This window comes from Gobius niger (genome assembly GCF_951799975.1).
Source record: "Gobius niger genome assembly, chromosome: 7".
Lineage (NCBI taxonomy): Eukaryota > Metazoa > Chordata > Actinopteri > Gobiiformes > Gobiidae > Gobius > Gobius niger.
This window is the reverse complement of record NC_136858.1, coordinates 13813819-13830529: the sequence shown is the minus strand read 5'-3', so window position 1 is coordinate 13830529 and position 16711 is coordinate 13813819. Positions and strand designations below refer to the sequence as shown.

Below are 16711 nucleotides of genomic sequence, written 5' to 3'. Positions count from 1 at the left end.
CCTGTTGATTCTATAAAACTCTGTGCCGTTGTCAGTCTGCGCTGGATTACCTCGTCACAATTTTGAGGAAAATCCAACTTCACGTTCTCCAACTTTTCGATTTTCGACTGACGTTTTAAAAGAATCCCATGCATTTCTGAAGAGCATGTTTGAAGGGATCTCGGCTACAGGGTTTGTAGAGACAGGACATCTAGTTGGAAGACTTGCCGAGTTCAGGGTGGAATATTATAAATTGAATGCAAACAAATGCTAGTGTAGAGGAAAAAAGCAGAAGAAAAAGAGTGTCCAAATGCTTTTATGTGAACAATAACTTTAACTATATTAAATATCTCCAGTCCATTCTAACTACCTTCTATGAATACAAAAAGTCCTGCATTTTGCAACCTACACCTACGAAGCCAAGGAAAATAAACCACCATCGGGATTTTGACGAGAAATCACAAGTGAAGGCCACACAACAGCGATATTGAAACTCGTTTTTTTGGGGGGGGGTGTATTACTAGCTCGTGTTACGCAAGCATCCCCATCAGTTGACAGATTTTCTAAAGATTCACTCCCCTCCTCGCTGAGATGATAGCGCCCGGACAAGACAAACACATATTTCTCCTCCTGCCCTTCTCGCCTCATACCAGATGCGGCAGACCCATTAATATGAGGCCTAGTTTACACTGTGAGTGAGTGGTGCAGACTGGAAGGAGGTACAAAGTGTCCTGGAAAGAGGAAAATACACATGGCTGATAGCGTGATACCGAGGAGAATCGGTGAAAAGGTAAATAAAGGCAACAACGGACTCGAGCAGAATGTAAAGGAACAATAACAATGTACAGTTATAATATTGTAGACCATTATTGAACAAACACAGGTTTTTGAAGACTCTGCACTGGGCCCTGGTTAAACAATACTCTTTACTCCCCTCAGTGCTTGAATTGTTCCCGCTTTTGGTTTTGGGGGAGATCTCATTTTCTCCCAATGTCTGGGGGGTAAATATATTTTGGAGGATCCAGCAAATATTGTCTATGATGTGTAGCTACATAAAGAGCTTTGTCTTGTTTCCCCAATCGGTCAAGCCAGTGTAAAAGTGCTCCAGTACCGACCGATGTACAAATGAAGCAATGGGGTCAGTAGTACTTGATTTCACTACTTGAGTAAAAGTACAGATAGTACAGATCAAATATTATTACAATAAAAGTAAAAGTTGCTGTTGAAAATACTTTATACTCAAAGTAGAAAAAAAACTTGTTCAAGAAATATGTTTGAATCTGTTAAAGCTAACTTCAAAGACACAAAAATGACACTCAAATTCACCGCGCGTACGGCAACACGACGCAGACAAACATTCTTCCTCTTTGGGAGCCAGTGGCATTTGACGGTGCATCTCCACAGCGCCACCTACAGTTCTGGAGTGTGCACTATTAGGATTTAAAAGCCAGATGTTTTGTTGTTCTTGTTTTTTTTACTTTGGAGCTTGTATCGAAATTAAGTTGAGTAGAAATAGAAAGTATTGTATCCTCAGGTAAAGTACAGTTCCTCAAAACCTAAAAAAAAAAGTATACTTAAGTAAATGTACTTTGTTACTGACCACCTGGTTACAATTATAGTGTGTCATTAATCATAGGTGCAATTCCTAAGTTTAATTTGACTGTATTGTTGTAGAGCAGTAATAATAGCGGGCCCTTCTGGTCCCACATGACCCCTCACACAGTCCCAAGAATATCTCTGGTTTCATCTTTATTTTTATGAGAAGTAGTTTGTTCCTCGCCTTCGGTCATAAATGATGATGAAAACCAATACAAGAGTGCCATTTATGAAAAATACTGCCTCTCTTGCAAATGTAGCCATCGTTGTAGAGTATCCTTCATCCTTGTAGGTGATTTTGCATTTTTCCAAACACGATTTTTTCAATATTATCTTGTAGACGCCGAACCCACTGCTCACCTCTTCTTCTGGGAGACAAATTTTTGCACCTTCTCCAAACTGGCTACGCCGAACAAAACCATAGCCAACCACACAACTGAACACAAACATAGTTTATTGCCTCGATTTCAACAGCTTTTAAATCCTCACTAACTCCTACTTACTCCCCGCTGCTTGCTGACACATCTTTATACCTTTAAAACAACTGGTCCGGTTTTCCCGCTGTTTTTATCCGTCTCTTATGCAGGCAGCGTCATTAACTGTTGTGTTATATGCAGGTAATGGAATAGGCAAAACAACTCCATCACCACATCCAGAGAATCCCATCCCCGACTCTCCCCCCTCACACGTGCAGACAAAATAAACAAACAGGCCTGCCGTCGTTAGCAGACATGTGTGAAACCCGCTTCCTTTGGGCTGCAGTGACGAGGGACAAACTGTTGTGATGCTAGATGCCAACAGGGTGAGAGAATTATTTGTAATCAAAGCTAAAATGTTGTCCGCGGAGAAGAGGAAAGTATCCTGACTCCAAAGGGTTTTATTGTGTATAAAACTTGCTGACCCTGTAGTTTCAAGGTGGGGTATTTAACCTATTGTATTGTAAATTGTCAACATATGCTCACAGTAAATGCAGCAATTTGTGGGGAGAAAGTACACTGCACTTATCCATTTATACTTCATGGTACATTGCAAGGCTGGGACAATACGCTTTTGTCTTAATACGTATCACAATACATATACGATGTGTATTGAGGTACAATATTAAGTCGAGTTGCATTTTTCAATACTTGCAAAAGTAATGTGTGAGTAATGTGGCCGAAACCATAAGATATCTGGCACAATCTGCACATGCAGCAAAAAACATCAAGGCCATTTTAGAACTACTTCATTAGTGAGTGCCGTAGAGCAGTGGTTCCATAAGTGGGGGTCAGGATCCCCTGGGGTTGCAAGATGATTTTGATTTCTTTACATTTCTGTCATTGAGTAAGTATTTTTCTTTGAAAACAGCATTTTTGTATTTATTTTTGTATTTGTTTTTATTTGGCAGGGACAGTGCAGGTTAATGAGCTAATCTGTATCCGTTGTCCCACACTCGCACTCTCAAACACACTCATTCCTCCTGGCCTATTGTACATGTTTCTAGTGGTAGGGGATTATTGTGAAATGTATCCAAAAATCAATACACAATTTTGTATAATTATTATAATAATAACATTTTACAGAAGGGTGTCCTGAGAGGTTTGTTGAGTGACTGTTCGGGATCCCCTGCTGTAAAGCACTCTTAGCCAAATTATGTACAATGTCAAGAAAGTTTTGCAATGAGATACAATATTGCACAGCAAGCGTTGTGATACTGCATTTTAGACAATAGGGTAGTTTGACTTGAAAAATGTTAGTCCATAATGTTAACGTAATAACACTCTAGTCAAACGGATATAACTGTTATATGTATGTATTGTTCTGGTAACTTTGCGATATTCATTCACTTCCCGCACTAGGATTGAAGTGCCAACCTTCCTGTAAAAAGACCACTTCACCAACTGAGCTGTGGTCATCCTCATCATGATCCATGTGTTACTTAGAGAAAACATTGCGACTCTCAAAGGTTGAGAGTTAATATGAACACGTTGAGCTGTATTGCAGTAAAAAAAAAAAACATGATTCCTTTTCTCACTTAGCAGACTTATTGATTGGCTGCATGCAAGTAGCACTTTTAACCCATTTACAGCGCCTTTTCACAAGACACAGAGCTCCAAAACTTGGGAAAAGTATGAAACTGCGATGCATGATTTATGATGCCTACACGTAATAAAGTTGCAGATGGTTTGCGATGGCAATGCATATTCTGCAGATAAAATACTGGACTTGGGCCCAGAGCCGGATGCCAGACGTTGTAGGCTGTGCAACATTTCAGGAGGATACACTTCAATTTCCCCACTATAAACTTACATCCCTAAAGGAGCTGTAAACCTGTGTAAAATGTAAGTTATCCATGTCAAGCACTCCCTGATGTGTTGGCATTAAATCTGTTTCATAGGATTAGTAATAAATGCGTCTACATTACAGCTATTAGCATAACTTGACCCACACCCATAATAAATGCTTAATGGGTGATTTAGCATTAGCCACAAAAAGGTAAAAGTGGGCTTAAAAAAAAGGAGTTCTGCAAATCGTGGCTAGCTGACTTAATTTTAATAACAGTTGAGTCATAGAGAATATTAGTAATGGTTTAGATATTTAGCTGGTAAGCTATAGCATAGCCAAAACATATGCTACTTAGCTTTATCCCTCCATAATTAGCATCATGTTACCCACTTATGTTAAGTGCTATTATGTCTGCGCATTGCAAGGGGACATTAGCTGTTAGCAACGTTTCCTTTGATTTGTAGCAGTTAGCATTCCTTTGTCATATTACTGTCTCAGAGTTTTTATGTTTTTTAGAAATATTATGATTAGCTTCCACACAATTAGCAGTAAGGGCTATTGCTAACAAATATTGCTTTAGGTTTCACCATAATATTGTGGACCTTTATGGTTTCCTATAAAGACTCATTTGTATTCTTCATGAAGCTCACATCAAAAGTAGCCTGCTGTTGTTTATTAGCCTACTCTTCTTTGTTTTGTTTTTAAACCGTATCCGACTGTGAGGTTAGCTCAATAAATCCCTATCCCGACGCCTGCTGCTTTGCTAATAATTAGCCTAAAGTGTTATTCGTGCATTGTAGCCTAGCCTATTTTGAGCTCATCACTGAACCAAATAAGACACAATTGAACAAAGTGCTTTCTGATGTTTATTATTCCGAGGGCGTCTGGTGTGAGCTGCCCGGCCTCTGCCATGCGCCGGTGCCCTGTGTGCGGCTCAGGGACGCACTATCAACATTGCGCACGGCTGGTTTGGTGCCAACAGCGCGTGGTGACATTGTGGATGGTTCGCAGGCTGGTGGAGGGGACATGCTCGCCGTCTTGTTTACAATGATTCATCCTCTGCTAAGTGCCTGCGTCTCTCTCTTTCTCCGCGGACATTGCTCAGTACTTTTCCAGCTCACAGGCACATCTGGGCCCCATGCCAGATGTTCGGAATTTAATGAGAGAAATGATCGCAAAAAAAAAAAAAAAAAAAAAAATGGGAGGGGGTGCACTCAAAGGAAAGTTACCAAAAGCTTGATATAGTGTAGGAGAAGCAGCGCACTCCATAAATATTGGAAACCTTGATAGTTAGCTTTGTGCTGTCGTCCTGGAGGCTTTGTGATCCCCACACCCAAGTCATTTTCAGCAGTGATTCATGGAGGATTTGAGGTAACCGGGACCATTAGTGATGAACTCATGATTTCAAACACATCCACTTTTCTTCAAGTGCCTTGATGTTGAAAAACAAGGAAGTCAAATTTAAACTATTATTTTTGATCCAACTCATGTATAACCTTTATAGGTAATTTCTAGCATCCCAAATCGATACACAAATGAGTTTATAAGCATGTTTCTTTAAGGGAGCTAAGCCACTATAATGTAAGCAACATCTAGTCTGCTCGTTCACAACAGATAAAAAAAATATACGAGAAAAATATGGGCACTAGTTTCGTGTGAACAGTTTATCACATGTTTTTATGAACCATAGCTGTCTGTGGGTTTTTAACAACTCGTGCTTTATGTAGTGTTCTATGTCTTGTCGGTAAACAACAGCCTGACAGGGCTCTACCGATGGAATCGCCCGTACAGCTAAAGCTGGCATATTGACATTCGGCTTTAACAAATAAATAGTCTTAAAAATAGTTATAAATATAATGATGAATAGTACGAAAATTTCCAGGACACATTGGACATAAAATCCTGATTTTAGTAAAAAATATTTGTATTATATTAAATTGTAAATTATGTTGTAAATTGCAAATATTGAAGATAAGCCTCAGCTCAGAAACACTGCAAAATAGTCAGGAATATGTGCAAACAACTAATAGTAAGTAGCGGTATCTTATTTTATCAGAATCTCAAAAATCAGATTATCAAAATGCGATTAGATGATCAATGCAATATTTAGTTCACATTTAATGTTGTTATTCGAGAGAATATTGAAGTATTGGGTACCACTTTATTTTGCACTACCTTGATACAAACAAAATGTAGTACAGTGTAATCTGCTTTGAAACAAGGTTATAATTTCTATCTATGTAGTACATATACAATGGAATAATGTGTATTACTAGTACTTTGGAGGTACATAATCTAATAAGACATTACCTCAGGTTAGGGTTAGAGGTTGGGTCTTAGGTCTTATTTCATTATGTACCTGCAAACTACTAATACACATTGTTCTATTGTGTATTTTACCCTTAGGTACAAGTTATTACATATTGTTACAAAGCCCATTACATTGCACTTAAGTACAATGTATCAAGGATAGTGTAAAACAATGTGTTACCAAGTATTACAAAAATTGTAGGAAATCTCAGTGGAAATGCTGCATCACCTTATATTGCAATAACAACAATTTATCTATTGTGCCGCCCTGATAACCTGCATATTGTAATAACAGCTCAAACTTTAATAAAATGTTCACTTCATTGTGTAATATGTGCTATATTTTTTAATAAATCTTCATCACATTTATTACATTTTGAACTGTCGTTACATAATGCAGTGTTATTATAAAATCCTGCTCTACAAGCCCTAATATTAGTCTAATAACAATGCTTTTCCCTTCCAGGCCTTAAACAACAATGTCTACAAGAACGTGTCGCCCTACGGCTCGCTCAACAACATCGTGGACGGGCTCAACTCCCTGACGGACCATTTCTCAGACCTCTCCCTTTCCTCGGAGCCCAGGAAGCCCAACAAGAGGCCCCCACCCAACTACCTGTGCCACCTCTGCTTCAACAAGGGCCATTACATTAAAGACTGCCCTCAGGTGAGACACATGACACGCGAGCATGACGTCATCGCGGCTCATGTGGCGCAGGGCTCTCCCGTTGTGTTTTCTCATGTACAACTACAGTCATTTGAGTCTTGATTTTCAGTGTGATCTGTTGATGAACGTGGCCACTTTCACTGCAAGGAATCTTGATAAAGCGTGACTTGAAGGGAGCTTTTAAAATTGTTCTATGCAAATACGATATGGGCAATGCTGAGAGAAGCGCTTTGGGACTACATGGTGGCTTAGGGGTTGGGTCACTCACTGTGTAATATCCGGACTAACATTTGAGATGATGTCTTTACAAATGCCTCAGAAGAATCCTCTTAAACACTGGGTTCATATATTCACCATCTATTATGTTCTCTCAGTTCGTCTTCTATGACCATACAGTCTGGTCTTTACATTTTTCTACTATTTTTTGTCTTGGATTTGCTTTGTTTTTGTTGCATTTATGTCAAGTTTTCATTGCCTTCTCATGGTTTTTGTCGTTACGTTTTTGTTGCGTTTTTGTTTACAGCCTGTAGGCGGATGCAGTGCCTCATTTGAAAGCTAAGACCTACAAAACTGATCTAAATGGATCTTTTCCCTTGCGTTGTTGCTGTGTTGTCATCAGACTTAGCCACATTTTCCCCGCTTTCTTGTCACTCTTTTGTTGTTGTTTTTTCAGGGCTCTCTTTATTGCATTTTCGTATTTTCTTTTTTGTTGCTTTGTTGCCTTTTTGCTGCTTTTATCCTCGTTGTCTCGTTTTTGTCGCAATTTTGAGTCTTTGTTCCAAGAAGCTTTTAGATCTGGGTAAAGCCAAATCAAAGAAAATGTGCTCGGTTCAGGTTAATGTACTAATTGGGGTAAAACTCTTCTCGTGTGTCTGAAAGGGCTTTAACTCTTTATCATCTGGTTTCATGAATAATGGAACAAGAAGCACAACACCACCTATGGATAAAATGTATGGACAACATCTCTCCTGACCCTCTTATCCATTCATAGCAGTTTGATCTCACTAAACTGTTGGTTGCCGCCAGTTCCTCCCTCTCTCTCTCTCTCTCTCTCTCTCTCTGCTTGGCTCTGACCTACTTGTTAAACAGGCTGGCCACTGTCTTCTGCAGTCATGTGTGTGTGAATGTGTGCTCCTGTGTGCATCTTAACTGCTCCAACTGCCCCGAACGATCCCTTACCCGTACGATAAATATAGTTGGCGCTCAGTCCCGCTATGTTTAACCGTGCATCTTTTTTTTTTTCTTTTTTTTTTAACCGCGCAATATTTTTAAACAGTTGATTTGTAGGTTGACCCAGCTTGTGTCTTGTTCTGTCAGGATGTAAGTGATGAATGCGAGGCTAAGAGTGACGCTGTCAAATTAACCCCCCGAGTGGAGGACAGGTCAGGGCAGCGGCAGTGGTGTGTGACCGGACCGGCCCGAGCTGTCGTCGGCGAAAGTCATCACAAAGCAAGAGGAGAATGGGCGCTTTTTGTGATTGTGCTGAAGCTGTAATGAGGATGTTTAGTGTTAGTTCTCAAACGTCTCACAGGTTGTTCGGTTCCTACTACTACTTTGAATGATGATGATGTAGTGATGATGAATAATAGAGAGAAGATAGACATTACATTACATTAGACAGTACTTTGTCACCTTAATGGTCAATAAGGATGAATGTGCTCCTGGTGTGAAATGTAAAAGCTTCTTGAAAAAAAAGAATCAAAATAGTGGCGAAAACGAGACGTAAACAAGGATGAAAAAAGCAACAAAAAAGTCACAAAAAAGTTACAAAACCACCACGATGATGCAACAAAAACCCAACAAAAGAGGTGATGAAAAAGTGATGAAAAAGTTACAAAAACATGTGACAAAAGCCCAACCAAAAAGTTTCAAAACGTGACGAAAAAGCATCAAAAATACAGCTGAGTTCAGTTTTGTAGGTCTTAGCTTTCAAATGCACTGTTACAGCTCCAGTCGAGAAGCTTTTAGATTTGGGTAAAACTAAACTGGAAATGTGTTTGGATAAAGTTGGGGGTCAAGATTTTAATTTAAAGGGCTAGATGCAAATTTGCCATTTTATACTCACTACTGCCACCTCAGGTCATACGTGTAACTGCACCTTCTATATTAAGCTCGTGCATGACGGCAATTCGGACCCGAAGGAACACCCTTTTGGGTGACTGTGCAGGATTGTAGAGGCAGTTGTGGTGAATATGTCTGGGCTCATTCTACACCTTAGGACATTGTTGAAACATGTAGGGGAAGGAAAATACTTAATTTTTTACATTTCTAAACTCCGTATAGTCCCTTTAAAGGTGCATTATGGAAGGTTTCATGCTAAAAAAAAAAAAAAAAAACTAAAAAACTTCCATATAGCTATCTATATATTAGTGCCTATTTGACCTTTTAATGACCCAGCGGTTGTATGGGTGGTCAGCATGGCGTCTTTATTTACGAAAACCTACCAGAAACCCTAAAAAGTTGATCTATGAGCGTTACAGAGACCACGGTGAGGGCGTCATTCAAACCACTCGTACAGCCGCTGGGTCACTAAAAGGTCAAACAATAACAATAATAATAGCTATACCCAAATCTAAAATCTTGTCGACTGGAGCTCACAGACTATAGGCCAGAGTAACACCTCATTTGAAAGCTAAGACCTACAAAACTGATCGTAACTTTTCGTAGTTTTTGTACCGTGTTTTGGCCAGTTTTTCATCACCTTTTTGACGGGCTTTCGTGGCTTTCTTCTTGATTCTTCTTTTCTTATTGTGTTATTGTTGCTTTTCCGGCACGTTTTTGTCGCTCCACCTTTTTGCTCACTTTTTTGCGGCTTGCTTGTGAGTTCAACCATTCATTGCAAGAGTGAGAAGTTTAGGTCTGTGGCAGATTACTTACGTTGTACATTTTACAAACAGAATAACAATAGTGATCATTATACATTTTCAGTATCCGTACTCCTGCATAATAACAGGGGATAAATAGAAGGGTAGGAACACTTCCAGAACCCACTGTAAATCATAATTAACTCAGCCATATTTAAATGTATTTTAGTTCATCCATATTTCATATCCAGTTCAAGTCGATGGAAAAACAAATGCTCTGTGTCATGGAAATGCTCCGTTATGTTTGCGAAACTCTAGCGAAAGGAAAAATGTCGTGCTTTGATTTAACACGACAAGCGGAATTGCCCATAATTGTGGTATCGTGCGCGTTGTTTTCATTTCGCTCTTTGACCATCATCATTCTCTTGCCTCTCCGCTCCATGTGTTGGGGTGAGAAGCCCCGGCCGAGCCCTACATCCCCGCTCTCTTCGCATGGGAAGGTAATGGATCGCAGATGTGACATATTGCTTTTCGACATATGTAGGCGCGTCCCCGGAGGTGTGTGAAAAACCTGTATGCTGATGAAATATCCGCTGGGCTGCCAACTGACCGATGTATGGGATTTAGATCACTACGGACGCCAAGGAGAATGTATAGGCTCGGTTGAAGACAATGCGTCACGTAGCTTTTACCTAATGTTGGCCGCAGCCATATGTTTCCCAATATGCGGCAGGTGCATAGTAAGAAATAAATGCTACAATGTGTCCATCATCTTCTCCATATGGACTTCTCATAGGATATATTGTATACTTTCGCTCTCTCCGCTCTCCCGTGGGTTGTTATGAATGGAATCAGTCTTGTGTCAAAGTTGGACGTTGGAAATAGACTCTTGAGTGATTTATTGAAGGGAATAGGAATTGCCGAGGGGTTGGATTCCCCCGACTGACTGGGGTGTCCGTGTTGCGTTTCGTCTGGGCTCCGGTTTCCCCAATCAACGTAAAACATGTACAATAGGCCCATCCTCCAGCATAGGATGAGATTTTCCCTACAATTTACTTGGGAATGTTTCTTGTTAGCAATTTCTACCCATTAGCTTTGCTCTCTTCAAACATTTTCCGAAATACATTACATTCTTCATGAGTTTAGCTGTTTGTTTGTGTAAGCACTTAGCTGTACAGGAGTTATTCCAGCGCAGCTAAAGGTCAACCTGTTATCTGTACTGGGCTGTTGGAGTTTTGAGAACGTTTCACCATCAGCAAATCACTATCTTTTTGCAGAAGGCTGAAGATATATACATTTGTAGCATTGAGGGGTACTACATACAAGATAAACTACGCTCCTAAATTAATATACTATAAATACAGCCTGCTGTTAAAAGACCACGTGTTGCTGACGAAGCCTTTTGAGGTGAGAGGTGAACCATCCTCAACGCTAGAACAATCCAGATGACAAATTAAAGCTTCTGCAACAATAGCTGTTCATAGTTCATTTTCTCTACATTACAAGTAGTAACTGTTTTAAAGGTGCATTATGCAACTTTTTATGCAAAAAAAAGGTTGATATTTGTGTGTATTTGACTTTGTAGTGACCGAGCGGCTCTAGGAGTTTGTGGGTTTTCTGGTGAGAGGCTCCTCAGCAGTGAAAACCTGCCAAACAATTGATCCTGGAGCGTTGTAGAGAAAGTAAATGTGCCATGCTGACCACTCATACAGTGCAGAGTCACTACAAGGTCAAATACGCACACATATCAACTTTTCCACATAAAAAGTTGCATAATGCACCTTTAAAGTGTGCATTATGAAGTGAATCTTGATTTTCAAAATGACAGACAAAAGGTCATTAGGCACTTTTTACCAACTTGTGTCGTGACATACAAACGTTTCGGCTCTTCTTTAAAAGCTTAAGCAGCGCGTCAGAAAACTGTAGCTTCCAAATTGGTCTCCGCACCTCCACAGTTCAACACCATCACGCTTATTTAACTCTCTCCAGGGTCCGTTCCCCCATAAATTCCCCGCTCACTCATGCTACATCGCTTACACTGTATTGCTCTCTCACCTGTCAGTGAATGCCTTGGCAGGGGCACCCTGGCCTTCCACTTAAACTCCAACACCAGATGGTTTGGGACAATTTGAACACCATACAAAATGGTTTTAATTTGAAACAACAGCTCTTTGGCCATCATCCTTCTTTGGATTTTGTGTTTGCTGTGAAGCCACGCTAATATCTTGTCCAGTCTAGTGTTGCCAAGCCAATACAAACACAGGGTTCCTGCTTCACCCAAAGAGCCAGCGTTGGTCAGTCAGACACTTTCCCTATCACTGCTATTGGAGGAAATGTGTTTTTGTTATCAACTCACACCAGGCCACACACACTTTTTCAGGTTTGGCACTCACAAGTTGTAATGCGATACCCAGGGATAGGTAATGGGTTTTTAAACCACTTGCAAAACCTTTCACTGTTTTATCATTGGTTGCGTGCTAGCAGCTATTCTGTGTTTTTAAAGGGGCTGAATCCATTTTCTATTCTCATACAAACGGCCCCCTCGCGGTATTTTGTGCTTCAGACATTTGTGAGGGATGAAGAGACCAATTTGTGGCGTTCACTCCAAAAAATGAATATCTAGATTCGTTTAAGTGTCTCAAATTGAGGATAATAAAAGTTGTTTTGACTTGTCAAGATTCAGTTGGGCATTTGACCTAGATTATTTCACTTTTTTTTTAGATGTTTCTGACTTGATTCAATACATTTTGTCTTTATTTCAGGTTGATATTTCTGTCATTGGGGTAAGAAAATTGCACCTGTTCCCTTGATGGTTTTACTTTCTTCTTTTAAACGAGATGAGCTCTTAGAATATTGGTCCAGAAAAATGTCTAAATGAGTGAAAACCACTCAAAACCAGATTAATAATATTCTCAATAAGCTACGAGTCACAGCAAGTACTGACACAACAATAGAAACATGCTTTATGCAGTCCTCTACATTCTCTTTGGGGCTGTTTGCGAAGACATTGTTCTGATTGCTTCTGTAGATGCCAGCACAGCCACCTGAACCTCTCTTTGCGCATGAATGTGCTTTATTTACTTCAATCTACCCGGAATCAAATGACTTGAGAGAAACTGAACACTTGAAAAGTTCTGCAGCACCCAGTGGATAAATGCATGGTACTTCATTTGCCAGATATGGAGGCTTCTTGCCATTCAGGAGAGTCAGAGTCTTGGATCACGATGTGGTGTGACCAACTGAGGGAGTCTGTGGCACCGCTGTGGACAGGCCGTCTAGACATCTGCTTTGAACTGAATGGATCTGAATCACTGGCGGTTATTATATTGAATGAAGATATTGTATACAAAGATGGATAGTAATGACTGTGTTTTCCACTGTCTGTGGAAATTGTTGAATGAAAAGAAGAGAAGTTGGATTTACTAATGAAAGTTAGACATGTTACAGTAAATTGTCCTTTGAGAGTACCTGTAGCGTTTATTCGATTGTATTTGACTATTCGCAGTTTTGTTGAAAAAGTGAGAAGCTTTGATTTGGGAACATGTATTTCAAATGCTAATCTAACTTTAAATCCAGCAATTGCAGTTAGTACTTATTATGATTAAGCCTGTCACGATAACAAATTTGAAGTTCGATATATTGAGGCAGGAAAGTATCGCAATATCGTTTATCGCGAGATAAACGATATTATTGACTAACGATACTAGATACTGTCAACTCTCAGGAATAAAAATGACAGTAATCCTTTGTTCATATCCTAAAATAACACACAAGCTGCAATAAAAATGAAATATAATATAACTCAATTTGCTTCAGTTAGGAATCAACGTTTTACCAGAAAAAATAGGGGGGAAATGCTAATAAATGTACAGATGATTAATATCGAGCTCAAAAATGTAGCGTTTATCTGTTATTTATTGAACGATAAGTTGATAGAAATTATTGTGACAGGCCTAATTATGATATACCTTTATTTCTACTTTACTCAAAAGTCATACAGCATAACATTTCACCACATAAAGGGAATAAAATAGGCAAATTTAATTACAGGGTTAATTAAATAACCCAAAAATGTTTTCCAATTTTCTACTTTTTTAATTTACACAATTTGAATTTTTTCATTAAAATATAATACATAATGTATAACAAAACCCATCCAATGACGCTACCATTCAAGTCAATAGACCGGGTCTATTCAATTGACAGCCCACTGGCATTTTCCCATGAAATTAAATAATAGCCTATTAGGCTTATCGCAACGCATATGCTAATGCTACTACGGCTAAGCTAACGGACGCAGCAGCTTATGCCCTCACTGAGGAGGCTCTGCACCTGCTGAAAACATAATCATTGCAAAGAATAATTATTTCCTTTGCAGTGCTTCCTTAAGAGGTCAGAAGTCTGGTGACTCATCCTTATGTTTGCGCATATTAAGTAGCCATGTGCTTCGGGTGTGTGCTTAATGTCCGACCTTGAAAATAATACAAGGGAGCAGGAAAGGCCTTTAAACGGCAACAGGGCAAAAATAACAAGCGGCAGTCACTGTTTTTTACTTGATGCTGCCGACGTTTTCATTTATTTATCCTAAGATGTATGTTTGGTGGTGATGGGGGGGCAAAATGACCGGCCCAGTGGCTGCGATAAATCTGGCCAAGCAACAAATGTAATTGAACAGCCCGTCATTTGGCTTTTAATAAGACGGCCACGCTGTTCAAAGACTTCTTGCATTAATTCTATTTTAGACGTGGAGCATGAAGAAGGAGCGTGGTGTGTTCGCTGAAAGCAGGACCTTTCAGCTTCAGTGCGGGTGGTGCGGTGTTGCAGCGAGAGGTCCTGGCAGCAGCTGTGAGGCAGGCAGAGGTGTTATGTAAACTGGCTTTTATGGGGAAAATGAGGTCGCTCCCCCAGTTATGAGCAGAATGCCCCTCGTCGCCTCAGTTTGGCGCCCGGCCAACATGTCTTCCACTTACCCTCGGCGTTCAAAGCCCCGAAAAAAGTACTTGGAATAAAATAACAGACATAGTCACAGAAATATTGATTTTTTTCACACAAATTTGAGTGATCCTGTTTAATTTGTCTGTTTCTTCTTCTAAAGCAGAGGTGATCCAATCTACATTTACTGGATTTTGTTGCAGAGATTGAAACCGGAATTTTTAAAGGCAATAAACCGCCATTCACTTCCCTATCAATTGATACTGTATTTTGGCGACAATTGTGCGGTCAGCATTAGCTCTCTGACCAATGAGAAGCAAATATTTGTGGCTGGTGTGACAAAAATGATCAAAATTTTCTCAACAGCCAAGAAAATTATAACAAAAAAACATATATTTCCAGTAATTCCTATCCTTCATTTCCATTTATGACCTCTCTGGGTGTTTTTTTTTATGGTTAATCCTATATACCCAAAACATGCACAATAGGTTTGTTAAGTGTGACATCACAAACAATAATGATCTACGTCCGGGTCCAAACTGTTGAGAGCTCCATCGACAAACATAGAAAAAACTGCAAATTTATTTGAATCTCCTGCTGAAATAACAGATAAAAGGGCCAAAATCGGTTTTACACCTGATTAGAATAATATATCTCACCATTTCAGATATTTTTATATCTAAAATAAGCCTTCATTGTGTATGGAAAAAAGAATTTGATAATCAATGTCAGAAAAGCTTTACTAAAGAAAATGTGTGATCAGATGAGAGCATTGTAGTCGGCTCTACAGCAGGTTACAATCATCAAAATCACATTATAGTGAATAGGGCTGCCGTATATCAGCATTGCATAAGGAGGACAGACTAGCACTGAATCACAATCTTAAAGCAGTACTAAGTAACGTGCTTACCTTAATAAATCCTTTCCGTTGTCCTTCTGGGGGTAATACAAGTTAATGGGATGATTGGGGGCCTTTCATCTCCCCCTGGTGTCTCTGGCCAGAAAACCACGATTGCAATTTTTCTGCTCCGGGTCGGAGTCACCAAGACGCACTAATGGAATCACAAAGAAAAAGCTAACAGGCTAATGGACAAAGCTAGCTGCGGGCTAGCACCACTTAAACAGAATTAACAGCCAAGATTGAGTGAAAAAAATGATCTCTATTGTGTAATTAATTGAATGTACAATATCCCTCTCTCCCTTTGTCTTTTCTGCCAGCGTTGTATTTACTATCACGGACAATTAATGAGTAAAAAACGTAACATGCTACGACACCTGCAGTGGCGCTTATGGCCTTTGGGGGCATGATTTACGTAGTACTGCTTTAAATCCATACTGCTTAACATTTCTCCAATTTCATCGCTTTCCTGGGAGTAGGGCATCACTAGCTCGTCTCCGCGGAGATGTTTCTTCTTTGTTTTGACTACAGCACAAAACACAAGGTTTACATTACGTCTCTTCCATATGCTGGGCACTAGGAGTGGATTCAGTATCACTTGCCTATTTGTTGTGTTTCCGAATAAACATGGCAATCTTTTTACTTGAGACGTTCCGCAGTGTGGCTTTGTAAAGTACTACCAAGTTCCTCCACAGCGTCTCTGGACTTTGTTGTGTTCTATTTTTTTTTTTTACTGGCGGGGTTTGATTCGTCTACCAGATGACTCCGCCTCTGATATCAAAATGATGCATTGAATGACATGCCGGCGCAATGTCTCCCGGTAGAAAGATTAACAAGTGGAAAAAGTTTCTGCAGGTTGGCGTGGGCGGCTCTATTTGTCTATGCGCCGCTGCTGCTGCTGCTGCTGTGTGAGATTTAAGTCCCTTCGCTGGCTGTCATGCGCTCCCCAGACACACCTCATTCGAATGATAACTTCCTGAACATTTGTACCTTTGCTTAGACAGTCATTTCAACATCCAGTGACTTATGCGCAACTTCAAATGTTTTAGAGACCAAACTGTTTAGGTTTTCTCTAGCTCTAACAATGTTGCCCTATGAAAAACCAAACCTGGTGTTGTGTTTCATTTCATATACGCATGTTTGCTCATATATGCATACTCTTCCCCACTTTGTTTAGCTGAGTCGGTAGAACTTCCACTCAGATAACTGGGGTTTGCTTCCCTCGAGTGTCACATGTTTTATGTTCACAATACAACGACA

At 39.8% G+C, this 16711-nt stretch overlaps 1 protein-coding gene across 1 annotated transcript in view; it reads left to right on the top strand.

The window, feature by feature from the left end:
* Positions 1-16711, top strand: part of zcchc24 (zinc finger, CCHC domain containing 24) — a 74239-nt gene that overhangs the window by 6666 nt on the left and 50862 nt on the right. Inside the window, exon 2 of the mRNA XM_079559986.1 lies at positions 6617-6817. Coding sequence (XP_079416112.1) covers positions 6617-6817 — 201 coding nt within the window. The remainder of the gene's footprint in view (positions 1-6616; positions 6818-16711) is intronic.